This window comes from Montipora foliosa, chromosome 6 (assembly GCF_036669935.1).
Source record: "Montipora foliosa isolate CH-2021 chromosome 6, ASM3666993v2, whole genome shotgun sequence".
Lineage (NCBI taxonomy): Eukaryota > Metazoa > Cnidaria > Anthozoa > Scleractinia > Acroporidae > Montipora > Montipora foliosa.
Genome location: NC_090874.1, coordinates 47244959 through 47272458, shown reverse-complemented (window position 1 = coordinate 47272458; position 27500 = coordinate 47244959). Strand labels below are relative to the sequence as shown.

Sequence of the window (27500 nt, the reverse complement as noted above, 5' to 3'; positions counted from 1 at the left end):
CGGCTAACCTGGAAATACCATGGAAACCTATAGGTTTTGATACCTCAACCAACGGTTAGCGCTAACCAGGCTTTGAACAACCGGCCCCAGAGGTGTATCGGAAGTTGTAGTTCCGATAGAGTCCTCAAGGGTTTTTTCAATGTTAATTACTGGGTTGCCAACCCAGTCGGAATCTGTCTTTAATTTCGTCGTTTTTTTATTTTTCGTTTTTTTTTTTTTTTTTTTATTTTTTTCCGTGTCGGTAAAAGTCCTGCCTGTCACTCCCCTGCTAAGTGGTGTCTTTGTGCATAGAGCCTTCTACGCGTATTTTCTTAGGATCGAGAGGGTAGTGGGAAATGCGTAGATTTCTCTGGTGGACACAGTAGAACGATTAACTTAACCGGCAATGGCGTCGAAAGTCATGTAACGCGAATGGCGTTTTAGGGGATCTTTGAACAAAATGTACCCTAATGAAGCTCAATAATGGCAAGCGAATTGGATACTGGACAGGACAGGCGGTCGAATGTTAGAAGCGACGAGTAATGGACTTCGACAACAATCTGTCGCCCGTCGAGCCGTAATCAAAGTGAGCAGTCTTCCTAACATTTTGCCAAGCGTGGTGTTTTGTACAACACTCAAACCAAATGAACAGTTCTCTGGTAACTCAGTGTGGGTTCAACAAAGACAGATAAGGAATCCATATAGTGGATCTGTTATCTCAGTTGTCTCGCTATTTGTCAGATTTGTATTTACCTGTTCTCAACTCTGCACAGTCTTCCAGTATAACAATTGGAAATTTCACTAATAAGTCATTGACGTGAATGGCGTTTTAGTGGATCTTTAAACAAAATATACCCTCATGGAGCTCAAGAATGGATCGTCAATTGTATGAGCAAGACAGCGCTGAAAAATAAATATCTGGATTGTAAGAGACGAGTAATGGTCTTCGACAACAATTTCATTTTTCGCCTTTGGATATCAAGTGAGCTTTGTTTCTAATATTTTACTAACTTGGTATATTATATAAAACACGGAAATCAAATAGCAATTTTTTTATGGATTTAACCATAGTTACTAACTATGATTTAACAAATTAACATTGAAGGAATCGAACGCCAACAAGAATGCATCACAGTGTTTACTCAAGTCGCATCTTAGTTGTCTGACAATTTACATTTACCGGTATTTTGTACTCAACTCAGCAAAGGTGTAAAATATTTGGAAATGTGACAGTGAAAAATTACTTGAATGAAAGCTTGTTGTCTCTTTTGTGCTTTATTATTTACGGTCAAGGTTCTTTCGAAAAGGGTTGAATGTGAACTGTCAGAAATTTATTTAATTGCATATGCTTTGTGATTGTTTGTTTCGCTTGCACGCACGCAACTGAAATAGGAAGGGTTTCTTGCCTCTTATAGCAAATATGTTGCTTGTTTCAATAAATGTTTCGCTGGAAAATATTTCTGTGAAATTTCTAGCTTTTGTAAATTTATCATGTTGTGTAATTTTCGAGCTTAGCAAATTTGCATACATGTGTTGAAATGTGATACGGGGAGAATTTTTGTGGTAACGCATTAGTCACGAAAATAAACAGGTCTGTTGGAAGCGTGCTTGAGTTTCAACAAAATGACCCTCAAAATCGGCAAAAGATTGTGACGCTGATGAATAATAAAGTAGCTGCTATTACCAAAACGATGGAATTACCTGGTGATAAATAACCTTGTCTTGGAGAGTAAATTTTTGATTTTCCAGAAACAATGGTCAACCTCTGAGAGTTGCGCGATTGTGATCTTTGTGTTGAATTCGCACATTTCTTGTCAAAATTTATAACAATCGAAATAAAAAGAAAACTAACAAAAACAAAAACCCGGTAGCTTGGCATCATTTGACACAGATGCTTCACTGTTTCGCGAGTAAACATGCCGCGGTAAAATAACGCGGTAACTTGATCACTGCGCTCGCTGAATTCGATGTGCGATTTACTCGGTGCAGCCAAACTTGTACAATTACAACAAAACAACTAAAATCTCCCAAACTGTTTTTCGCTGATGGTAACTTTTTATATTCGTGGTTCAAAATAAATGTTGTTTTCATGTCGTAGATTTTATTACCGATGGCAAAATATTTTATGCTCGATCGACCGTCCTGAAACTTCCTTCTGCTCTTCTTAAAAACTGTGTATCCATATTTATTTACTTTTACATCAATATTTGTTTTGGATAAAGCAAGCTAACAAAATCTGTATCTTGCTTGGTTCGCATTTGATAGCATTAAAATAGAATTTTCGGTCCTATGCTTCTGTTACTGAGTGGTATATTTCTTAGGTCGCCCATCCAGATACTAACCCCGCCGAATAGGAATATCTTCAGCTTTCAACTGTTGTTTACAAAGCTTTCAGATGCTGTCAGATGCTGTCAGTGCACGCTTACACTTGTGGTGGAAAGAAGTTGCATGATCAACATGTCAGCCCAGAAGCCAATGTTTCTCGATTCCCTTTTATTTTCTTCAGTCTCTCTGGGTTCAGTACTTTACTAGTAACCACATGTCTTCTCAAGGGGCTATTTATCTAAGACTTATACCATGGCGCTACAATGATAGACAATACCAAAACAATATCGTGTACTGTTAGACCTACATATTACGCAAAGACAACGGTCAACATGTCATCCCAGAAGACAATGTTTTTCACTTCCCATTTATTTTCTTCAATCTTTCTGGGCTCAGTACTTTGCTAGTAACCACATGTCTTCTCAGGCTATTTACCCAAGACTTCTACCATTTCACTACAATGATACACAATACCAAAACAATATCGTGCACTGTTAGAGCTACATATTACGCAAGGACAACTTGAAGCTCCTGGAAGACAACACACAGTTCAGTTGACATTATGGTATAAATCGCTGTGTTACTTCACTACCACACGTAAGCAATGCGTGTCAATTTTTTTTAAAGAGGACAGGAATTTCTTCTTTCTGACAAATGATTAATTAATAGGCCGGTCGCCAGGTTTTTAACCTCACAAAAGGATCTGTTTCGTCGTACGAACGTGTGAAGACCTGTGAGCCAAAGGGCCTCTGCTGGTATGACTTCTGGTATGACTTCTGGTACGACTTCTGGGTCCCCCCCCCCCCCCCCCCTCCAACTTGAAAAAAATTGCGTGGAACGCTGCACGTACCACAGGCAACCCAGTGTACCCTCACGGAGGGTCTAGTTGAAAGATTGTTTTGGGGTTATTATGTCATGAACATTTGTTTGCTTTCCTTTTAACTTGCAAAAGCTCAGCGTCAGTCCATGAACGGAATGTTGTTTCTCACGTTTAGGGAATTTGAGTGGAGTTAAAAACGTCACACCTGTTGGAAAGAGATTGGTCAACATTTATCAGCACACAAATCCGGTGACATATCCCATGAGGAACGTCGTGAGGCTATTCTAACCTGAGATCTTGGAATTGTGAGCAACACGGTGACTTTCCATACCATAGTTTCATGCTACATCTCCGTTAAGCAATTTTTTCTTATTAAATGAATTTTGTCCCGCTCAAGTGAAAACCGGGCGCGATTTCAATGCGATTTTACAGCTGCAATTTGACGCCGCGATACACCGCTATTTGGATGCAAGTCATGGAAACACAGTAACTTTGAACAGCAGTTTCGCTACAGCGCAGGCGCATACGCTTTGTTTTCAAAGCGGCTATTTTTTGCATTGACTCGCCTGTTGCTCTAAGTCTAGGGACGATTTAAGAAAAAAGAGAAAATTAAAACAATTGCACAAATACCGGTAAACTAGAAGTTCCTAACAGGAAGTTATGTACCGATCAAATCAAAACTTCAACATCTCCCCCGGGCAAACCACGGGCATTTGACTATCTTCTATGCCCGGAGAGTGGGGAATTTGGCCTTTAAATTGAATTGGAAGTGTCAGGTTTCAAATAATTGTTTTTTTCCGGCGCCGAAGTCGCTATAAAACACGTGTTTGGACGAGATGGAAGAGTTTAAAGGAAGAGATGTAGCATTTGTGAGCGAGTGGCTTACAAAAAAGGTCTTCAAAAGGTCTTTATTAAAGACGGCAGCAGCCGACGACGATTGTTCTTTAATAGGGTATGACAGACAAATAGGGTAGAGCATTTGAACACCATTTTGGCCCGAGGGGGCGGGATTTAAGTGATCCAATCTTCAAAAGTTCAAATGCCCGGGCTTTGTCCGGGAGGGGGGGGGATGTTGAAGTTTCGAGTTCATCGGCGCATTAAATGCTGCGAGGAAAGTCGAGAGGAGAAGAGAGCATCGGCTTAAGAAGCGGGGGGCCCTCGAAAATTTTAAAATGGTGGGGGGGCTTACCTTCGCCAAGAGAATCGGCAAACACTGCCAAATTTGATGTGTGTAAGTTGCATTGTATCAGTAAATGTCTGTATGTTGGCTGAGAGAGCTTAACTTAAAGCTACCATCTACACAAGATTTAACTGGAGGGTGAAGCGTGTGGATAAATGCTAGATTGGTTCCCAGGTGCAAAATTGCTGCCATTGTGTTTCCCAGATTCTAGAGTTGGTAAATTCTGGGAGACGACCCCAAACCTTGCTATAAAAATGTGGTCATTGATTTCCTACACATCAACTTGGAGCATGACGAAGCGACTCCGAGAAAATCTGGACGGCACGTACACTCGTTTACTCATGCGAGTAAAGAACATTTCCTGGCGTCAACACAAGACTAAAGCTGAAATTCACGGTGACCTCCCTCCTATATCAACGTTGGTTGCGCAAAGAAGAGCAAGTTTTGCTGGGCATTGCTTCAGAGCTAACGATCAGATAATCTCCGACGTTCTGCTTCTCAGACTCCAATGTCCTAACAGAGGAAGAAGACCATTTAGCTTCTTAGAAAGCATCACTCTATGAGAGACCTGATGAACATCCAGTCAGAAGATTTGCCTGCCCTCATGAATGACATAGAAGAGTGGTGAGAAGTTGTGAAGAATTGCTCGACTGTGGTCGATTAACTAACTAACTTCATGTGGACTGATTTATATGGCACAATTTCTTGTAGTAACCATTGCGTCACGTGTTTAGGTTTATGACAGTAATTGAGCATAGGCATGGAGCTGATTGGATCAGTACTGGTACTTGTTATAAGGAATGAAAACGGAGGAAAAAAAGGAAAATTCTGTATGAATGTTTGTTTGTTACTTTTAAAAGTGGATTTGGTTGACTTGGGTTCCACAAAAAACTAACATTACCTGTTTGATAATGAATGGTCCAAAGGAAATGTTCGTCAAACTTTTCAGAAAAGAGAACATTAATAAGAAGAACAATAACATGATTTGGTTTAAAACTGATGCACAAATAAAATTATGCAATGCATTTACCAAATCGAAAGATCTATTACAGACATAAAATACAACAATAATTATTAAGATACAACAGTTCTATACGATATAGCAGTTTCGAAAGATATATATATATATATATATATATATATATATATATATATATAACCCTTTCAATTTAAGGATGTTAAGTTTAATACTTAACAAGAACTAATAACATGTATACGTAACTGTGAATGAAATGTGTGCTAAATCCATAAAACATAGTTACTATCATATGCGAGTCTTGGTTGAGTATTGGCCACCTCCATAAGCAACTGGTAATTTTGTTTGTGCCTCAATAAGCACTTTGTTTGACTGGTTTACCTCAGTGACCTCAATGGAAGACTCATTTGTTGACTTGTTTGTCTCAATAGGTGATTGATTTGATTGAGTACTCGGCCAAATAGCTCATATACGTTAATAACGGCAAAGTCTGAGTATCTGCTATGGTTCTGCACATTGTCGTCCCCTAGAAACACCACTAGAACGATTGTCGGGTGTTTCTAAAACGAAGACCCACTGATCTAAAACGAAGACCCTGTGATCTAAAACGAAGACCTGCTGATCTAAAACGAAGACCTGCTGATCTAAAACGAAGACCCACTGATCTAAAACGAAGACCCTGAGATCTAAAACGAAGACCCTATGATCTAAAACGAAGACCCTGTGATTTAAAACGAAGACCCTATGATCTAAAACGAAGACCCACCTCAAAAATGTCAGAACAATGCCAAGCAGCTTATGGCTGGTCAGACGACATTGTGTGTTATGGAATTGAAGGAACGGTGGAACAGTGGAACATCTGAATGTGTGCTCTGAGTGGGTGTGCTCGACATCCTTGTGACGTCACCCATTGTTACTACACTAATATTTCAAGTAGAACCTTATTATCGTTTTAACAGGTTCCAGCAAAGCAGACAAATTTTATTGGTGGAGAAAATTCGATAATTCTGCTCGTTTGGGTAAAACCTAGAAAAATGGACCACCTCGAAAGGTAGTCTTTCCATTTAAAAAAACCATTCCACTAAGATTGGCCACACCATTTGCTTTCTCACCCAAGCAAGCTGTTTTTTAGACAAATGGTAAACGCCCTCTGTCATCTATAAATCAATAACATGACTAAAAGTGACAACTATGACAGCTGTTACGGGACAGATTTTGTAGACACAGCTTCAGCGTTTTAACTCCTTTCTTCTGGTATGGAACTTCAGCATTCTGTCGTTGCCGGCAGCCAACTCTCTCTAGCTCTCTCACAAACTGGCGTTTATATATGCTCTTGCTTAGCTATGATTGGTCAAAGAGCTTGAAAAATTATACAAACGTGATCCTAACACTCTGAGCAACCAAGGTGGAAAAGCTTGTGGTAAATGCTTGCGGTACATACTTCAGCCTACCTAAATTCGCGTTAATTAAATTTTTGGATAAACTGGTAGCAACGGAAACCACAGTTTCCGCGGTCCTTTACACTAACCCGTGCCGGCTAACGGCGGAAAAACTAACAATACATATCATTATCATACTGATATAACATTCTTGGATACATGTGTATACAAGGACGACCGATTCAAAAAAGCACTCTGTTCTTGATGCGCGCACGCACTTAAAACCGACAGAGACTTTCCAATACACGCAGTTTAACTCCTGCCACCCTCCAGGCGTCAGGAAAGGCTTCATCAAAGCCGAAGCCCTAAGGCGTCTTAGAACTAACTCTTCAAAAGCGAAATTTGAAGAACATATTGCATTATTCAAACAAAGATTACGCCACAGAGGTTATCCAGATAACCTTTTGAACATGACTCTATCTGAAGTCAATTTTAGTGAAAGAATGTCGGCTATACAAAATAAACAAAAAACGCGCAACAGAATTTTGCCGTTTGTTACAGAAGACCGCCGATCAATGCCTGATCTCAAACATATTCTTATGAATAAATGGCATCTTATACAAAACCAGCCCTCACTAAGAAAAATGTTTAAAAACCCCACCCCTTATTTCATATAGAAAAGGGAAGTCTTGGAAAGAGATACTCGTCAGAGCAAAGTTCTGAGGTCTTTGAATTTCCTATCTTCAACAATAGGAGTCGTGTTTGGCCTGTCTACACCTTGAAACATCAGTAACCAACAAGTAATTTGAACTTTACATTGAGTAGACGTATTATATAATTTCTTTGTGAGGAGTTTCGAGCACACGCACTCAGAGTCCACATCCGGCTGTTCCACTGTTCCACCGCTCCCAAAATTCCATAACCGTGACAATGTCGTCTGATCAGCCATAAGCTGCTTGGCATCGTTCTGATATTTTTGACCTGGGTCTTCGTTTTAGATCATAGGGTCTCAGGTCTTAGGTCTTCGTTTTTGGGTCTTCGTTTTAGAAACACCCAACGATTGTCACCTTGTTGAATACTTCCACAAACGAATAAATTAACGTTTAACATCCGTAATAGACCCTTCCACAGTTTTTGACCGCCATCTTGGCTGGGGGGCAAACACGGCTAGAATGATAGCGCCGCTAAAGAAATACGGATTTCCAACTTTTGCCACTTCTTTAAATAGTTTTATTGATATTAGAAGGGTTTGTACGAGATCTTAAAAATTCGTTTATGGTCGTTGTAGCCTGAATCTGTTCTTTATATTTCATGAAAATAATCTCAGTATAAATGTCTTTTAAAATACACCTTCACTGTGGACATTCGTCTCTTTTTAGCGGCGCTATAGCGGTTCAAAGTCGGCCAAAATCCCATACATTTACTGTAAATTTAGCCTTGTTTACCCCTCAGCCAAGATAGCGCCAAAAACCATGGAAGGGTCTATCCCGGCTCTCAACTTTGTACCCATTGTGAGTTGTCTGCTGACTTCAAAGTATTTGATGATCAGAAGATCATCAACCAACCATCCAAAAAATCGAGATATGACTCGAATACACAAGTGCCCAGGCCCGTCCGCGTCAAGAATAGTGTGCTGCTCGCCTGATGGCTCGCAGCAATGTCTTTGCTTTTAAATTAACGCCAACAATGCCGCTGCCATCTTGCAGTGCCGTTTAGAATCTGTACAACTGGTGTTAAAGAAACATGGATAATTTTGCCACTAATAAGTCAGTGTCACTTCTTCATTGTAACTCCACGCACGGCTTTTTGATCGCTTTTTCTCCGCCATAACACTGCGAAAAAGTTCGAAACCCTTGCGATACGCTGTAAAACCGCATTAAAATCGAATCCGGTTTACTTGTGCGAATTTTGCATTGCAACTTGAGCGCGACAAAATTTGCATCAAGTTGCTCCGACAAAAATCGCAGGTGTAAACGGGCCTTTATATGTGAAAGCTCTTTTTTAAAAAAAAAGAGTCTTCACGTTCTTACTAAGATATGAAGGTTAACCAGACTAAAAAGTTTTCGCAAGTTTATAATAGAACAATTCGAGCACAAGAAAGGCAAATTATTTGATTACAACTAACGTCACGACGGTAAAACTTAAGCCTACATTTTTCTATTGTTTTGGCACAAACGTGGCCTTCTTATCACGTGAGTGCAATCAAAGAATTGTGTTTATGTGATTTGGGGACATGCCCTGGCTCGTCCCAATTGTATGAGAGTATAAACCCATTTAGACGCCTTATTTTATATATATGTACTATCCTTTTTGAGAAACGATTCAAGAATAAGAACCTCCACCGGAAATCAGATTTGTTTTGCTTTTTTTTCATAATTCAAGTCATAATACATACTGGAATTTCTTCATGAATTGAAATTTTGGATCTATGCTGGCTTGTTTAATAATAACAATGGCCGTTTTTATACTAGAGACGCATAATTCGTCTGGGACGAACTTGGGCAAACATTTTTGGCGCGTCTGTTAAATTCGTCTAGTATAAAGACGGCCACAAGACGCATCATACGTCTGGAGGAAGAATCTATTTAGTGCGTCTTCGAAGACGCACTAAACTGGAAAGTTCCTCCAGACGCATTATGCGTCTAGTGCCCGTCTTTATACTAGACGAATTTAGCAGACGCAGAAAAAATGCTTGCCCAAGTTTCACCAAGTTCGTCCAAGACGAATTATGCGTCTCATATAGTTCGTCCCGTCTTTACACTAGACGGATAACATGAGAGACGCATAATTCGTCTGGACAGATTATGCGTCTCTAGTATAACAACCGTCAATGACATTTCATGCTAGAGCTAATGTAGAGGATATAGCGGAACAAACTTAAGAGAAGCCTGATGCGCTGAGGTTAGGCCAAGTGTCAAGTAGGGTGAACTGACCAAGCTATGTTACAAACTGAAAGACATTTGTAAAAACGCAAGTGTGTGTTCAAGTTATATCAGTGAATGGCATTCCAAGATTTTCAAAAGGTCAGAATGGAGACATCTAATTCACTGTGCAGTGACCGTACGTGCAAGGACGTTAACGAGAGAATAGTAGCGGAGTATCGGATAAGAAAGAAACACGTAAAGAAAAAGGAGAAAGAAAGAATAGATCATTGGAAACCGCGGAATGAACTGTGACGATGAAACATTGACCGACTTAAGTCTTTAATGGGATTGGATGGAGTCGTTTGCTGTTTTATTTGGCCCGTGCAGGGTGAGGGCACAATGATTTTGAGGTATAGTTTTATTTGAAATGTTTGTCATTAAGGCTTCAATCATTACGGCTTGTGTCTTCAGCCCTCGTTTTAGTTAAATCAGGTATAGAGATCCCGGCCTCCTTATGCGCTCTGAGCTGAATTAATGTAACTGGTATTGTAACTACGTGCTGTCGAAGGTAAAGAACAGGTTGCGAGAATGTATATTAAACTAATTTTCTTACAAATGTTGAATAAAATGACGCAGTTTTCAATTGATGCAATAGGGTCTCTTTTCTCTATCCATCCGCCTTTCGATTCTCGTATATGAATGTAGGTGAAAAAAATGGCCGTCATCCATCTGTCATCCACCTTTTTGCATTAATAACAGAAACTACACACCGCGCTGACAATGTTTTGTCCCTCAAACTCAATTTAACAATCATCGTCGCCCCGTTAACCTAAGCAACTAAAACACATATAGCCAGATGAAATATCAAAAGCGACGGATTCTTCATTTTATTGGCTAAAGCTCTAGCACCTGGCATTGTGGATCACTTTATGGATGACGTTTAGATAATATTCTAAACAGGAAAAAGTTGTAGGAAACCATATTTGGTTTGTTACGCTCACTTCAAGCTCACTTCAAGTCTTAGACATCACAGAGTGATAACGATATCGCTACTGTATCTTACTAAAAATTCGTTCCATAATCAACATGCTGTAAGGCAGGAACATTTGTTAAACCCGCGCGAAATGAGAACCTGGATTTGGATCATTGACTGGTGTCTTACCATTCTGGCAATAAGTGGAAATGGAGTTGTTATATTTCTCGTGCTGAGCAAACGACAGCTTCACACCAAAACCAACGCAATTCTCACCTCGCTTGCTGTGGCGGATTTTTCCGTGGGCATGTTTGCTGTTCCCCTCTTACACTTTTGCGAAATTACAAAAAGCTGCGTGAATGGTCCTACGCTACCTATGCTTACTTGGGTTGACTTGACAAGATGGTTATTCGCTTCCGCTTCCATAATAAACTTGTGCAGCCTGGTCTTGGATCGCTACATCGCAGTTGTCAAGCCCTTTGCGTACTTACGTTTTATGACTCGTCGTCGTGTCATCTGCATTATTTCCTTGGCTTGGGTCATTGCAATTGTTCCATTGATTTTGCCAACAGCGACGATAGTTTCTTCGAACCCTGTATTTTTTAAAATCTATTCTCTTATTCTTGCCATTTTTTATGAGTTTCTTCCGTGTGTTATGCTAGCATTCTGTCTTCTATCAATGGTGCACGTCGTATTTAAGCATAGAAGAGCCGCACGTACTGTAACAAGACAGCTACGTTTTAACCATAAAGTCTTGATGAAAACTTGCAACAACACAACAACTGTTAAAATAACAGCAATTGTTGCAGGTTTTGCTATTATGTCTTATAGCATATTTATACGTTGTTCTGTTATAATTTTTCTTAATCCTAAAGCAGACTGTGGTGACTTGGAGTTCAAAATTCCAGTATTAGTTTGCAACTCGACTTTAAACCCCTTGGCGTACACTTTCTTAAAAAGGGACATAAAGAAAGCTTTCAAGCAACTTGTAAAGTCCACTTTCAAGCGACCGACAAGCAGGCCCGTGATACTGTAGCGCTTAAAAACCGTGGTTGAAAGCCTAGTTAGTAATGATCAGTATAACAAATCGTCCTCGCTGTATCAACAGTTTCGAAAACGGAAAAGAGTCACTGATTGTTAAAATGACGTTTTTTTATGTCGTCGTACCACAACTCGTATAGAACGTAATCCTAGAGTCGCAAGAAGGCTTTGAGTATGCCCGAGTTCTACTTTGAATGTGAAAGGGGTTTATTTTAGTTGAATACTTTACATTGTAACCTTAGTTAGAAACTAGGTATCTTCAGCTTGAAAAGCCGAAGTACGATCTAAAATCAAGTTTTATTCCCCTCTATTGCGTACTTTAGCACATCAAAACACTGTAAGGCGATAAGGCATCAAGTAAGTCTCAGTTGACTTGAGTTTTTGTCGCACTTGTGGCCTATTTAGACCTCAGTATGAACTCACTAATTCTGTCCACAGGCAAGCATATGTTCCCTGCTGTTCGTCAATTGCTGTGCACTGCGGGTAGTCTGGCACACAGGGCATTTTAATATTTTTTATTCTTTGGCAAACAAAACGAGGAATAGCCAACTAGTGTTTTGAAACTACCACCTGCGACAGGAGTTGATATCAGTCATAGGGAGACTGGGACCGCTAAGCCTGACTTGCGACTCAAAGGCTAACTATACTTCTTCTAGTTTTAAATTTCTGATTCTTCTTTTTAAAGCCTTCAATAGGATTTTGAGTAGGAAGTAAAAGTTCAGCAAACGTAGTTTTATGTCAGTATTGTGATTGGAACTGGAATTTGAGTTAGTAGAATATCTGTGGAACGATTTCCTGGTTATTGACGCGAGAAAACTTTGGACAGGCTTAGAAAAGTGCTGAAGCGAATACCTCGAGAAGCCACACACCCCCCCCCCCCCCCTTTCCTGATTACTTCTTTTAGTTGAATATTTCCTACCCTTCTGGCTCTAGAACGTGAATATCCCGAGCAATAGCGAACCTAAGATGCTAAGTTCAGTTGGATAGATGAGTGACTGCTCCAACGAGGTCTCTCTCCCCATCTCTCACTCTAGACGACAACAAGGTAAATGAAAATTACCGTCCCTGGGCTTGTGTTTGTTCCAGCTGGTACATGGTGGAAATAAACTAGCAACTTTCAAAAAGTCGACTTCAAGTTAGAGTTTTTACATCAAAAAGGTTAAGCAACCAGAAAGTATCCTGCATGCACACTTAAAGAGTACTCTCCCAGGAAGCCGACGGTGCGCTCATTTTAGCCCCCTCTTTCCATCAGTGCTCCGTTTTAAGGGTATTTAAAGCCACTTAGGCTACACTGAAAGGAAAGAAGTCGAAACAAGGATGTAAGATCCAGTGATCGAACTCGGGACCTTATGCACCAAGGCCGCGCACTAGCCGACTGTGCCACCCTTGCTCCTAAGCATTAGCATCAACCAAACATACCAAGGGCCTGGTCAGCACTAACCATGCTTCGAGCAACCCGAGCCAAGTCTTCTCATATCTGAAATATCACTTTCACAAGGGGTGAATAAGTTGAACTTGAAAACATTCCTCAGGCTTACTTGGTTTGTTGCCTTTCAAAAATTTGAACTGCTTTTTCTTGCATGCTAAATAAGGGTACATTATAAGCCACAGCTCACTTCTTTGGTTCAAGAAAATGCCAACATTTGTGCTGCTCAAAGAAACGTTTGCCGGCAGCAGACTCAAGCACAGAAATTTCTCCGGCTATCCGTTGCCGAGAAAAGACCCTGGTTGTTCTTAGTAATATGAATCAGTTCAAGGTCTCTCTCCCACTTAATTCGAAAAGAGCGAATTGGAGCCTGGATTTAAGACTGCACTAACAACTGCCACACCCTAGCTACATTTCCCTCTTCTCGATTAAGAAAATAACACAAACAGCGGTGATAAACATTGTATTCCAACGCATTTTTTTTTATATAGAACTTGGCGTTTCGCATGCTAGTCAACAAACATTTCAAAAGTGACCGTTACGATTTTTGAAAACTGTATATACATATCGCAAACATAAGAGGTCCGGAACGTAGACTGAGAAAAATGATGTGCAGCAGTACGTGTCTAGACATAATTAGGGAGCTTAAGCACGCCCGTTTTTGAGACGCGGATGGCAACCGGAAGAGAAAATTTCACGTGTTAGGACAGTGGTGTCTCCCAGCCTTTTATACTAATCATCTCAAATTGAGAAAAGATACTTAGCAATGTAAATGTGGTTGTGTGAAAACAGGTTAAAAGGGAAAACAGCTTACTTCCGGTTGCCGTCCCCGTTTCAAAAACGCGCGTGCTTAAGCTCCCTAATGCGGACTCATAGCTAAAACAGCAACAACTTCTCACTACTAATATTGACATTAAGGGAAGGCTTTAGCTCTTGAGCCCTTCTCCTTCGAACTTGAACATCAAGTGAGGTTTCTGGGTGACTAAAGGGAATCTGGGATGCGCATGATGGGTATAAAAGCAGAGAAACCTTCCGCGTTATTTTGAAAGTTTGGGTACAATTCGGAACGACACAGACGAATAACACCACCCTTTATATTTTGCATAGTACTAAACATCTGTCCAATCGCTAAGCTATAGAAAACTGTCCAAAAGCTAAGCTAAAACACTAAACTTAAAAGGAATCGCGAACAGGTGTAGGTAGAAGCTATCCAATTCTTCGAAGGAACAGCTGTTTTCCTATGAAGGAAATGTATTCCTTGGTAAGAACAAAACAACCAAATCCTCTGGAAGCCATCGACAAAACGTTGAGAATTAAAATCTTTGAACATTCTTTTAACTTCTCATTTGAAACTGGCGCAACGAGATACCCTCAAAACCATTTTTAAAAGTGCTGTTTGAAGTCTTGACTTCAAAATCGATAGTTAGAAAGCGGACTTTGTAAGTTCTTTAAACGCTCTCTTTATATCCCTTTTCAAAAAAGCGTAGGCTAAAGGGTTCAAAGCTGAATTTGAAATTAATATCGGTATTTTGTAATCATCATCCTCGCACTTTTTAGAGGAATAGAGCAATATAGAGCAGCGCATTAAAATGCTGTAACACACGAGGGTAAAGCCCACAATAATTGCTGTTATTTTCACTGCACTGCTGTCCTGACTTTTTAAAAAAACTTCGTGGTTGAAACGTAACTGTTTTGCTAAAGTATTTGCGACTCTTTTATGGTTAAATACAACTCACACCATGGATCCAACGCAGAATACCAGCATAACACAAGGAAGAAACTCGTAGAAAGTGGCAATAATAATCGAATGAATTCTTATAAAGACAGGTTTGGAAAAAACGAGTCTAGCCATTGGGAAAATCAATTGTCCAATTGCAATGACCCAAGCCAAAGAAATAATGCAGACGACACGACGACGAGTCATAAAACTCAAGTATGCAAAAGGAATGACAACCGCGATGAAACGATCCAGCACTACGCTGCATAGGTTCATCATGGAAGCGTAACACAGTGAGAATCTTGTCAAGATTACTACGCGCTGCCAAATAACATTGCCTTTACAGCTTTTTGAAATCTCACAAAATTAGAAGAAGGGAACAGTGGTCGTCCCAATCAAAAAATCTGCCACTGCAAGTGAGACGAGAAATGCATTGGTTTTGGTGCGAAGCTGTCGTTTGCTGAACACGAGAAAGATAATTACTCCATTTCCAGTTATTGTCAGAATGCTAAGACACCAGTTAAGGATCCAGATCCAGGTTCTCATCAGTTTCGGCTCACCTCGTCCTCCTGGAATAATAATGAATGGGTAATCTGAAAGTTGATGCACACCAAATTATCTGTTGCTCCTTGATCACAGGAAAGCAAAGCACAAGGACATAAACAGGTGGTTCGCTTAATATTTTTGCTGTCACAATTTAGATGAAAAAATGTGTACTTTCCGTTCTACCAACTATAGGTTTCGCGGTAATTACATTCTGGTAGTTCCCAAGAGTAAGAACTAATTCTTACGGTTTCCATTCATTTTCATATTATGCTGCATCAGCGTGGAACTCCTTCAGTTCCAGACTCTATCAGAGGCATGAGAACCATCTAATTTTTTGGACTTTTAAGACAAATTTTAAACGAGACAATTTCGAATGTTTTCTTAACAAAAGAGTTTGTGTGTATGCATCGACGTCACCATGAAAGAAGTGTGTACGGTTAATAAACTTGGTCAACAAATTGCGGTAAAGAATAGACCTTCTGACAGCTTTCACCCGGCAATAGTTCAATAGCCAGGCAAATGGGAAACCGAATCCAGTGCAATTGTAAGAAGAGATGTAAATATCTGGCATTACGGAACAACGAAGTCCGAAGCATTTTGGGTGGTAAATCATCAGAAGACGGTTTTTGGGCTCACGTTGGGTCAATCGTGAATGAAACGCTGAATAAGACCTTGATTTCGAGAAGCACGGAGTCTTAAAAAGTCCTCTAAATAATTGTTACTGAAATAAACTCAAAACTGTTAAAACGGTACAGAAATTATTCATTTACCTTTGACGGCTGGTATGAAGGTTGTCAATTACCACGTTACGCGGGGTCGGATAATTGAACCTGATCGAATAAATGTCCTCGATGCAAATTAAAAATGTGGATAAGACAAAAAAACAAAATTTTAATATATTTTAGGGTAAAAATAACCGGTAATATAAAAACGACGTTTCAACCTCGCTTCGGTTGAAAGTTGTAAGTAAAAAATTAACATATATAATGGCGGAAAAGTCGCACTAATATTCACACAATATAGAAATGGTACAATTGTAAAAGAAAAATAACTCACCTGATAACTGATTACATACAACAATTAAGGAAAATGTAAAGCCAGGCAAAAACCATTTCAAAAATTAACAAGTCAAATTAACTGAAATGTTCAGCGTGACTCAATAAGTGCAAAAGCATTTACGTGTAAATAATATGTTTCTTATTGTATTTCATGATACATTTTTAGCATTTTGTTTCTTGTATGTAAGTAGTTATTTCTTTTTTTGCATTCATGATTTTTAATATTAAAGAAATATTACAAATTAAGTAACTTTTACATCTCTTCTATATGTGATCCAAAAGGTCTAGATAGCAACAGAAACATATACAGTCGTAGAAACAGTGCAACTTTCTTTAATTTACCAAACATGTTTCGACGGTACACCCGTCATCGTCATCGTCAGAGTTACAAAGTTTGGATTTCATGATTGCTCCTGTTCCGGGCATCCAACCCAGTCCTAAGCAGTCATGAAGGAAAAACTCGTGAAACCAATTATTTCTACCATCCTCAACAAGAAGCCACCCCCACCTACAGTCCCTCCACCAGAAGAACTGGTTTCTATGTTTTTCAAATGGGTCGAACCATCGGATACGTATCAGGGTTGTGCATGCCTCCCTTACTTCAGTGGCCTAACCGAACCTCTTTCAAGATTACTCCGCAACCATGAAATCCGCGTTGCCAACAAGCCGTTCAAAACTCTTCAACAAGAATTCCCGTCCCCAAAGTACCGACAACCTTCAGATCTCCAATGTGATGTTGTTTATAAAATCCCATGTAAAGACTGCTCTTGGAACTACATAGGAGAAACCGGAAATGCTTCCAAACCAGTAAAAAGGAACATCAACGAAACTTGAAAAACTACACAAAGGGCTCAAATGTTGCTAACCATGCGTGGCTAAATAATCATTCCATTGACTTTGATAAACAAGAGAAAACATTAGAATCTTCGCACACAGCTAAAACTGTTGACGCGGATAATAATTCAAAACCGTTGCCTAGGCAATACTCCATTTTACTGTAATTAGATTTCTTCTACATTTAATTTCTTAGCTCTTTTCACACCCTTTTTGTATTAAATTGTTTCTGGTCGTTGTAGCCTGAATTTGTTCTTTATATTTCATGAAAATAATCTCAGTATAAATGTCTTTTAAAATACACCTTCACTGTGGACATCCGTCTCTTTTTAGCGGCGCTATAGCGGTTCAAAGTCGGCCAAAATCCCATACATTTACTGTAAATTTAGCCTTGTTTGCCCCCCAGCCAAGATAGCGCCAAAAACCGTGGAAGGGTCTATCCCGGCTCTCAACTTTGTACCCATTGTGAGTTGTCTGCTGACTTCAAAGTATTTGATGATCAGAGGATCATCCACCAACCATCCAAAAAATCGAGATATGACTCGAATACACAAGTGCCCGTCCAGGACCGTCCGCTCGCCTCATGGCTCGCAGCAATGTCCTTGCTTTTAAATTAACGGCAGCAATGCCGCTGCCATCTTGCAGTGCCGTTTTGAATCTGTACAACTGGTGTTAAACAAACATGGATAATTTTGCCACAAATAAGTCAGTGCCACTTGTTCATTGTAACTCCACGCACGGCTTTTTCAGGATCGCTTTTTCTCCGCCATAACGCTGCGAAAAAGTTCGAAAACCTTGCGATACGCTGTAAAACCGCATTAAAATCGAATCCGGTTTACTTGTGCGAATTTTGGATTGCACTTGAGCGCGACAAAATTTGCATCAAGTTGCTCCGACAAAAATCGCATGTGTAAACGGGCCTTCATATGTGAAAGCTCTTTGTTTTTTTTCAAAAAAAAAAAGTCTTCACGTTTTTACTAAGATATGAAGGTTAACCAGACTAAAAAGTTTTCGCAAGTTTATAAAAGAACAATTCGAGCACAAGAAATGCAAATTATTTGATTACACCTGACGTCACGACGGTAAAACTTAAGCCTACATTTTTCTATTGCTTTAGAATAAGAACCTCCAATGGAAATCAGATTTGTTTTGCTTTTCTTTTATAATTCAAGTCATAATACATACTGGAATTTCTTCATGAATTGAAATTTTGGATCTATGCTGGCTTGTTTAATAATAACAATGGCCGTTTTTATACTCGGCTAGAGACGCATAATTCGTCTGGGACGAACTTGGGCAAACATTTTTTGCGCGTCTGTTAAATTCGTCTAGTATAAAGACGGCCACAAGACGCATTATACGTCTGGAGGAAGAATCGTCTTCGAAGACGCACTAAACTGGAAAGTTCGTCCAGACACATTATGCGTCTAGTGCCCGTCTTTATACTAGACGAATTTAGCAGACGCAGAAAAAATGTTTGCCCAAGTTCGTCCAAGACGAATTATGCGTCTCATATAGTTCCTCCCACTTTACACTAGAGGGATAACATGAGAGACGCATAATTCGTCTGGACGGATTATGCGTCTCTAGTATAAAAACGGCCAACGACATTTCATGCTAGAGCTAATGTAGAGGATATAGCGGAACAAACTTAAGAGAAGCCTGATGCGCTGCAGTTAGGCCAAGTGTCAGGTAGGGTGAACTGACCAAGCTATGTTACAAACTGAAAGACATTTGTAAAAACGCAAGTGTGTGTTTATATCAGTGAATGGCATTCCAAGATTTTCAAAAGGTCAGAATGGAGACATCTAATTCTCTGTACAGTGACCGTACGTGCAAGGACGTTAACGAGAGAATAGTAACGGAGTATCGGATAAGAAAGAAACATGTAAAGAAAAAGGAGAAAGAAAGAATAGATCATTGGAAACCGCGGAATGAACTGTGACGATGAAACATTGAGTCTTTAATGGGATTGGATGGAGTCGTTTGCTGTTTTATTTTGCCCGTGCAGGGTGAAGGCACAATGATTTTGAGGTATAGTTTTATTTGAAATGTTTGTCATTAATGCTTCAATCATTACGGCTTGTGTCTTCAGCCCCCGTTTTAGTTAAATCAGGTATAGAGATCCCGGCCTCCTTATGCGCTGTGAGCTGAATTAATGTAACTGGTATTGTAACTACGTGCTGTCGAATGTAAAGAACAGGTTGCGAGAATGTATATTAAACTAATTTCCTTACAAATGTTGAATAAAATGACGCAGTTTTCAATTGATGTAATTGGGTCTCTTTTCTCTATCCATCCGCCTTTCGATTCTCGTATATGAATGTAGGTGAAAAAAAATGGCCGTCGTTCATCTTTCATCCACCTTTTTGCATTATCAACAGCAACTACACACCGCGCTGACAACGTTCTGTCCTTCAAAATCAATTTAACAATCATCGTCATCCCGTTAACCTAAGCAACTAAAACGCATATAGCCAGATAAAATAGCAAAAGCGACGGATTCTTCATTCTATTGGCTAAAGCTCTAGCACCTGGCATAGTGGATCACTTTGTGGATGACGTTTAGATAATATTCTAAACAGGAATAAGTTATAGGAAACCATATTTGGTTTGTTACGCTCACTTCAAGCTCACTTCAAGTCTTAGACATCACAGAGTGATGACGATATCGCTACTGTATCTTATATTACTAAAAATCCGTTCCATAATCAACATGCTGTAAGGCAGGAACATTTGTTAAACCCGCGCGAAATGAGAACCTGGATTTGGATCATTGACTGGTGTCTTACCATTCTGGCAATAAGTGGAAATGGAGTCGTTATCTTTCTCGTGTTGAGCAAACGACAGCTTCACACCAAAACCAACGCAATTCTCACCTCGCTTGCAGTGGCGGATTTTTCCGTGGGCATATTTGTTGTTCCCCTCTTACACTTTTGCGAAATTACAAAAAGCTGCAAAAACGTGAATGGTCCTCCGCTAGCTATGCTTACTTGGGTTAACTTGATAAGATGGTTATTCGTTTACGCTTCCGTAATAAACTTGTGCAGTCTGGTCTTGGATCGCTACATCGCAGTTGTCAAGCCCTTTGCGTACTTACATTTTATGACTCGTCGTCGTGTCATCTGCATTATTTCCTTGGCTTGGGTCATTGCAATTGTTCCATTGATTTTGCCAATAGTGACGATGTTTTTTTCGAACCCTGTCTTTTTTAAAATCTCTTGTGTTATTGTTGCCATTTTTTATGAGTTTCTTCCGTGTGTTATGCTAGCATTCTGTCTTTTATCAATGGTGCACATCGTATTTAAGCATAGAAGAGCCGCCCGTACCTTAGCAAGACAGTTACGTTTTAACCATAAAGTTTTGATGAAAACTTGCAACAACATGACAACCGTTAAAATAACAGCAATTGTTGCAGGTTTTGCTATTATGTCTTACAGCATACATTTTCGTTGTTCTGTTATAATTTTTCTTAATTCTACAGCAGACTGTGATGACTTGGAGTTCAAAATTCCACTATTAGTTTCCAATTCGGCTTTAAACCCCTTGGCGTACACTTTCTTAAAAAGGGACATAAAGAAAGCTTTCAAGCAACTTGTAAAGTCCACATTCAAGCGACCAACAGGCAGGCCGGTGAAACTGTAGCGCTTAAAAACCGTGGTTGAAAGGCTAGTTAGTAATGATCAGTATAACGAGTCGTCCTCCCTGTATCAACAGTTTCGAAAAAGGAAAGAATCAGTGATTGTTAAAATGACGTTTTTTAATGTCGTCGGACAATAGCTCGTATAGAACGTATGTACTGTCGCACTTTGTAATCATCGTCGCACTATGTAATACCTGTCGCACTTTGTAATAAAATTGTCACACTTTGTAATACCTGTCACACTTTGTAATAAAAAAGGCCGTCGCACTTTGTAATAACACTTGTCGCACTTTGTAATAAAAAAGCTGTCGCACTTTGTAAAAACAGACCATCGCACTTTGTAATAAAAAAAGCTGTCGCACTTTGTAATAAACTTGAAATAGATGGTCGGAGGAGAAGTAAACCCAGTACATACTTAATTGACCGCTCCCCGTAGGGGCTTTTCAGGGCCAATGAAACACAACAACGACAACTGTTAAGAATCCCAACTGGCCGGAGGAAAAACCAGTTGGTTATTTACAAGTGCAGCTAGGAAGTTGAACCAGGGACTACCAGGATCAAATTCAACGAGTGGTCAGAACGGGTCTTGAACCCGGGATCTCCGGATCTCAAGGCCAGAGCCCTAGGCCACGAAAAGTTTGAAGAAATTAAGACCTGATCAATGATTATGGTTAGAATTTCATTTGGAAGCCTATCCATGTGACAGATCAAATCGTCGAAGTGATTGACCATCCCGACGCTGTCATCTCCAACAAAGCGGATCTCCACTGGTACAGTGGATTTGTCTGTAGGCACTGCCGACGCCTCTTCTCTATGTTTCGCGGGCACCACCTCTGCCTCTTGGGGACTTAATGAATCACCATCTTTTTCTTGGTTACATTCGTAACTTTCTGCCAGGTGTGGCTCTTCCTCCGAAACTGAAGTCCCACCTTCGACACAAATATAATGTTCTCCGTGCTGCTCCGTATAGTGTCCCAGCTGCACTCTCGCATTAGGTATGCTCGCAGTCGGAGAAATCAGCGTGGTGGCATTATACCCCAGAGTTGAAACAACTAAAACTTCAATGTTATACAAGTCTGCTGCCGCTTGTAACGTTATTTGGTTACCATAGGTACCATCCGTTGCCATGGACTGGAAGTACTGTGACCAAGGCACTGCATATAGTTCTAAAGGAAAGCCTTCGGTGTCAGTTGGATTGTTCTCCAGGTATTCTACAATCTCCTCACGGACTTTTTCCGGCGATCGGTGTATACCCAGGCGATTTAACCAAAAACACAGCTCTCCAAACTGACAGTTTCCGTCACCTGGCGGGTTATGCATCAGAGTTATACTCATGTGGGGAAAATCTCACTCCAAAAAACCATCGCAGGCAGTTGAAGGAATCATCAATTTTCTCCTAAGCTCTCGTACTCCCTGCTTTTTCGCGCTTGTGTTCCTTGTCTGGCGTTTCCGAATGCTCGCTTTGTTTTCCGTATAGGAGTTACAGCACTTACAGAAAGGAAGAAATTACAGCACTATATTCCCCTTTGTTGACAATCAGCACTTTGCTTGCTGGAGCTGGGGAAGGCAACCATGGCGGACGGACGTTCAATTTGTAGCTCTGATGCAGGTGCTGTTCATGTTTTAGAAACCGAGTTCTCCTCGCTCAATCCAGAGTCTTGTGAGCTAGAGTGTCTTCATCTTAATGATGGAAAGTTGGTATGGATGAATGACTTGGAATCTCTAAAGAAATTCGTGGAAAATGTTTTAAAATTGCAAGGAAAGTGGCTAACGCCTGGCGGGAATACAAAGCAATTTAAATGTTCAAACGGCAATGTTATCATCAATTGGTACTGCAAGAAACAACAAACTCTGAATTTTCAAGGCCGCGATGGTCCGGCTTTAAAGGATAAGCTGATGGAATTAATTCACAAGAAACCGAGAAATATAGCTGAAACGCAAGATGTCAATTCTCTGAGCTCCGCCGAACAATCATTTCAACCATCTACACTATTGCAGGAGACCGACAGCGGCGAGAATTTTCAAACGTCGACTGATGGCGAGAGTCTGCTAAATGGTTCTGAAAAGCGACCAAATTCAGAAATCATTGCTGATATTGAGGGATTGAAACTCGATTTATTGATCCTTCAAAAACAGGTTCAAGAAAATACAAAACTTCTGTCGATGAAAAATATTCAAAAACAAGATGGAAATGCTTTAGGTGTCGAGCTCCTCGACTACAAAAAGAAGTGTGAAAAGTTATTATCCACCATATCCAAAAAAGACAATGCAATTAATGAGTTGGAAGAAAAGTGTTTGTTCCTTGAAAGCCGAGTTCTGTCATTAGAGCAAGAAAATGATTCTCTAAAGTTAGCTCTAACCATCATTACGCGAGAAAAGAATGAAGTTGAAACCAATCAACTACAATCAAGTGATCGTTGGTCCGTGGCAAAGTCGCACCCGAGAAGTGCAAATGCAAAACATAGCCAGAAAACAACGCCCGCTAATATAATTCAAACCCGTAACGGATTTGAGCCTCTTCAAGTTCAAATTGAAGATCAAATCGAAAGAAATGTAAGCAATCAAAATGGGAATAGCGCTGTCACAGGGCACAGAACATCTCCGTCGTCCTCAGAGATTAGAATGCGAAACACTAACTTAATCAATTCGTCAGATCAATTTGATCATTCACAGCCAAACCGTCAGAAGAAAGTCATTATAGCGGGTGATTCTACTCTCAAATACCTACAAAGCCATAAAATGTCGAAGAATTCACAAGTTAAGATAGCCACTTTTCCGGGATGCACAACGCAAGACATGCAGGACCATATCAAGCCACTACTACGCAGAAACCCGGACGAGTTAATTATCCATGTGGGAACTAATAGTTTACGATCCTCCTATACTCCTCGTGAATGTGCGGTAGAACTGATTGACCTAGCCGAAGCAATCAGCTCTGAATCTTCAGCTATGATATCTATATCCGGTCTCATCAACAGATCTGATGACGAAGCCCTTGCACGTAAAGTACCTGACGTGAACAAAGTTCTTAAGGAATGCTGCCAGCAAAAGAACTGGGGTTTTATTGACCACTCTAACATTTCAAGAACTAGTCACTTAAATCGAAGTGGTCTTCATTTAAACAAGAAAGGCACCATGCGCCTAGCTCAAAATTTCATTAACCATTTACGTGTAGATTAGGATATTGCCGTCTGGGAATCCGACTCGGCTGATGTCCATAAGGATACCAACTGTGGTAAGTCCATCTGTCCCACAATCTTTGGTCGAGGTTTAGCCATAGCGTCCCTTAACATTAATAGTCTGTTGTCTCATATTGACGAACTTAGAGTTTTTATGTCCTCTTCTAAAGTTGATATTTTACATATCAACGAATCAAAATTAGACTCTACAGTACGTGATAACGAAGTATACATACCTGGCTTTGAAATAGTCAGAAAAGATCGTAAAATTAACGGAAGAAATGGTGGTGGAGTATGTACATACGTTCGCACTAATCTGAACTATCGAATACGCAATGATTTAAATAATGATCTTTTGGAGTGTCTTTTCGTTGAAATCAGTAAGCCACGAAGTACACCATTTCTGGTCGGTACTTGGTATCGACCCCCTAGTTCTCCACCCAATTTATTTAGCGAATTTGAGAATGTTATTGCAAAAATTGACGCGGAAAATAAGGAATTATATTTACTTGGTGATATCAACTGCAATTTGTTGCCTGAAGCAATTGCAGTTAATTCTTCCCATCTGATAAACATTTTCGATATATATGGTCTTAGTCAGTTAATCACTGAACCAACACGTGTCACCCCGGACTCAAAAACATTAATTGATTTATGCATAACGAACTCCCCAGAGAAGGTTACAAATTCCGGTGTCATTCACCTCGGCATAAGTGATCATTCTCTTGTTTTTTTGTCACGTAAGACTCAATACTGCCGTACTGGCCCTCGCGTGATTGAAACACGGCAATTTAAACACTTTAACAGAGGAAAATTTTTAAGTGACCTCAATCAACTACCTTGGGCCAATGTTGATTTGTATTCTGATCCCAATGAAATGTGGCGTATATGGAAAGAAATGTTTCTTGGTTGCGTCGATAAACACGCACCACTTAAATCCAAAAGAATTCGAAAAAAACGATCTCCATGGATTACCAAAGAGTTACTGAACAAAATCCGAAAACGAGATTTTCTTAAAAAGAAGGCAATCTCCTCCAACAACCCGGCTACATGGGATCAATTTAGGTGTGCAAGAAACCAGGCAAACAACGCAATTAAACTCGCAAAAAAACTCTATGTTTCTGGTGCGCTAGTAATTACATCATTACCATCCGAATCTACACATTCCAGAGACGCCTTCACTAATCGATTAGATTTCCGTCCGTAATAGATTTCAAAAGGAGTTTTCCAGCCAAGCTCTTCCTTGCATTCGTTGTTCAAAATCCGATTGTAGTCATCGAGATTTGCTTCCCAATTAACTCCCTTCTGCCCCAGAGTTACCAAGTCGTACATAATCTTTTTTCTCAATTGTCTACGCGATCTCTCTACCTTTCCCTGAGACTGCGGGTGGTAAGGCCTCGACTTAATTAATTTTATCTTTAATGCCTTACAAATAGGTCTAACTTTTCCTTCAAACTCCGATCCACGGTCGCTTTAAAGGCGATCTGGTGGACCATGTTCTGCATAGATCGCTTTAAGGGCTTGGCTAACATGATGACTTGCTTTCTTTTCCAGTGGGTGCAGCCAAGAATAGCGGCTAAAAACATCCATTATGCTCAAAACATATCTATCTGTACACTAGCCCGTCGTCTTCAACAGCATCTTTGCTTAAGTCCATGAGATCAACTTGATGTTGAGCTTGAACGGATTTTGCGGTAACTGGTCTTGGCGTAGCTTTATTGGTAAACTTGACGTTATGAATGCGATACTTTATTTTGCCGTTTGTCTCTCTGAGTATATTTCTCCCGGGGGGGGTACTTTAGGAATTTCTGGGTGGGGATGTGCCGCTGGGACCCTAGAACCCTTAGCCTATACCAGAGCTAGTTCAGCTGAATTTTGCTACCCTATACTAGAGTAAACTCCCACCGATTTCCGTCTAAATACCGATACTTGAGAGTTAATAATATCCAGAAGTTTCTCATGATAGCCATTTATCGACACTGTTGAGGCTGAGTTGCGCAAATTTAAACTTTGCCGACTCGACTTTTTAATATTTTTGAGCGGGAATTTCTGGTTTCCTTAGTCTTGATAAAATCTTCAAGCGACTGGTCAGTTTCGTGAAAAATGATACCCTATTCTAGACCCAAACGCTCTGATTTATATACCCTATGCTAGAGTAAACTGCTTGAAAACCATACCCTTCACAGCGGCACATACCTATATAGCCCATATATGGCAGTACCCCCCCCGGGATATTTCTCTCGCTCAGACCCACAAAACCAGCAGGAGCTCGATTTCGCAGCTTTTTGCATCCACCAGATCTTGACAGTGCAATTATGTAATAGACTTTTGGAGGTGAAAATTAACACCAAACTGGACAACACCTATACAACTAGGATTTGACTGATGAATGTCATGTGTATAAGTAGTGGGTCGAAGCTTATCGAATTATGATCTTCAACGGTTTTCTTAAGTCTAGCTTTTCGGCATTTCACTCTTCAGGCTGGGCTATTTTTCGTAGGAAAAAAAAGGAAACCTAAAATTTTCGGATTGAAAGAAGAGAGGACTTAGTAAAATTTACACTTTCGTAATACGTCAAATTACTTCTAAAATCTTGGTAAAATGAAACTGAAGCCCTTGTAATTTCGAAAATAAACATAACTTCTCCTAGGACGAACAGATAAAAAATCTTATAAGCTACGCTAGCTTAGAATGCATTTCTAGAAATCTAAAAGCGATAGTCTAAAAGGTGTTTTCAATGTATTTAGGGGGACACCGTCGTTGGGTGCCGCTGTGACATGTACACATCTCCCCTGGGTAGGATAAAATAGAGATACCAAGTGTCGGTCGATGCAAGTCAGACGCCAAAGAACCGATTACTTCCTTTGCATCTCCAATTGGCGGAAAGATGTTGGCAAATGGTTAGAGTCGTTAACCGCGACGTTAAAAAAAGAATTTAAAATGACCAAATGGCAGATGGGTTCAATGGTTTGACAATGATAATTTCTCTCGGAATTTTATAAGTTTCGGCCTTTTTTTTCAGATTTTTAAACATCTTTTTACGCACAGATCAATTTTTCAATGACGATTGCCTCGATTTCTGCGGATTTCAAGTAAAATGGAGTACACTTAATTGATTTAAAATGGCGGATTGTTTCCAACTTCTTATTTTGTCAGACACCTTTTACACTTCGAAGGAAAAATAACGTAATTGGATTTTGCCAATACCTACACTCATTAAATTTCGTCATTGTGACAATCACATCTTTCCTAGTTGTTGGAAATTAAGCGCATATTATATTATTCTGTGTTAATGTTGTGGCCGTCTCATGAGCGGCCTAAACTCTTAAAACATAACAACTATTATTATAGTTATAATATTGTTTGAACTATTATTATTATTATTATTATTATTATTATTATTATTATTATTATTATTATTATTATTATTATTATTATTGTCGTTGTTGTTGTCGATGATGACACTTATTACTGGGTTTACCTGTCCTTCGACCATCTATTTCAAGTTTATTACAAAGTGCGACAGTACAACGTAACCCTAGAGTCTTAAGAAGGCTGTA

General features: G+C 39.8%; 1 protein-coding gene, 1 long non-coding RNA gene and 1 pseudogene across 2 annotated transcripts in view; 2 read left to right on the top strand and 1 right to left on the bottom strand.

Moving 5' to 3' along the window:
* The window catches only part of LOC138007518 (uncharacterized), a 318730-nt gene that overhangs the window by 269440 nt on the left and 21790 nt on the right, over positions 1 to 27500 (top strand). The gene's annotated exons all lie outside the window — the stretch shown is intronic.
* Positions 13679 to 15472, bottom strand: LOC138004902 (histamine H2 receptor-like; annotated as a pseudogene).
* On the top strand, positions 19861 to 20763 carry LOC138008751 (D(3) dopamine receptor-like). Its single transcript, XM_068856056.1, has one exon. The coding sequence runs from the start codon at positions 19873 to 19875 to the stop codon at positions 20761 to 20763; it is 891 nt and encodes a 296-aa protein (XP_068712157.1). The 5' UTR covers positions 19861 to 19872.

Coding starts and splice junctions, on each gene's coding strand:
- LOC138008751 (XM_068856056.1), top strand. CDS start 19,873: ATGAGAACCTGGATTTGGATCATTGACTGGTGTCTTACCATTCTGGCA.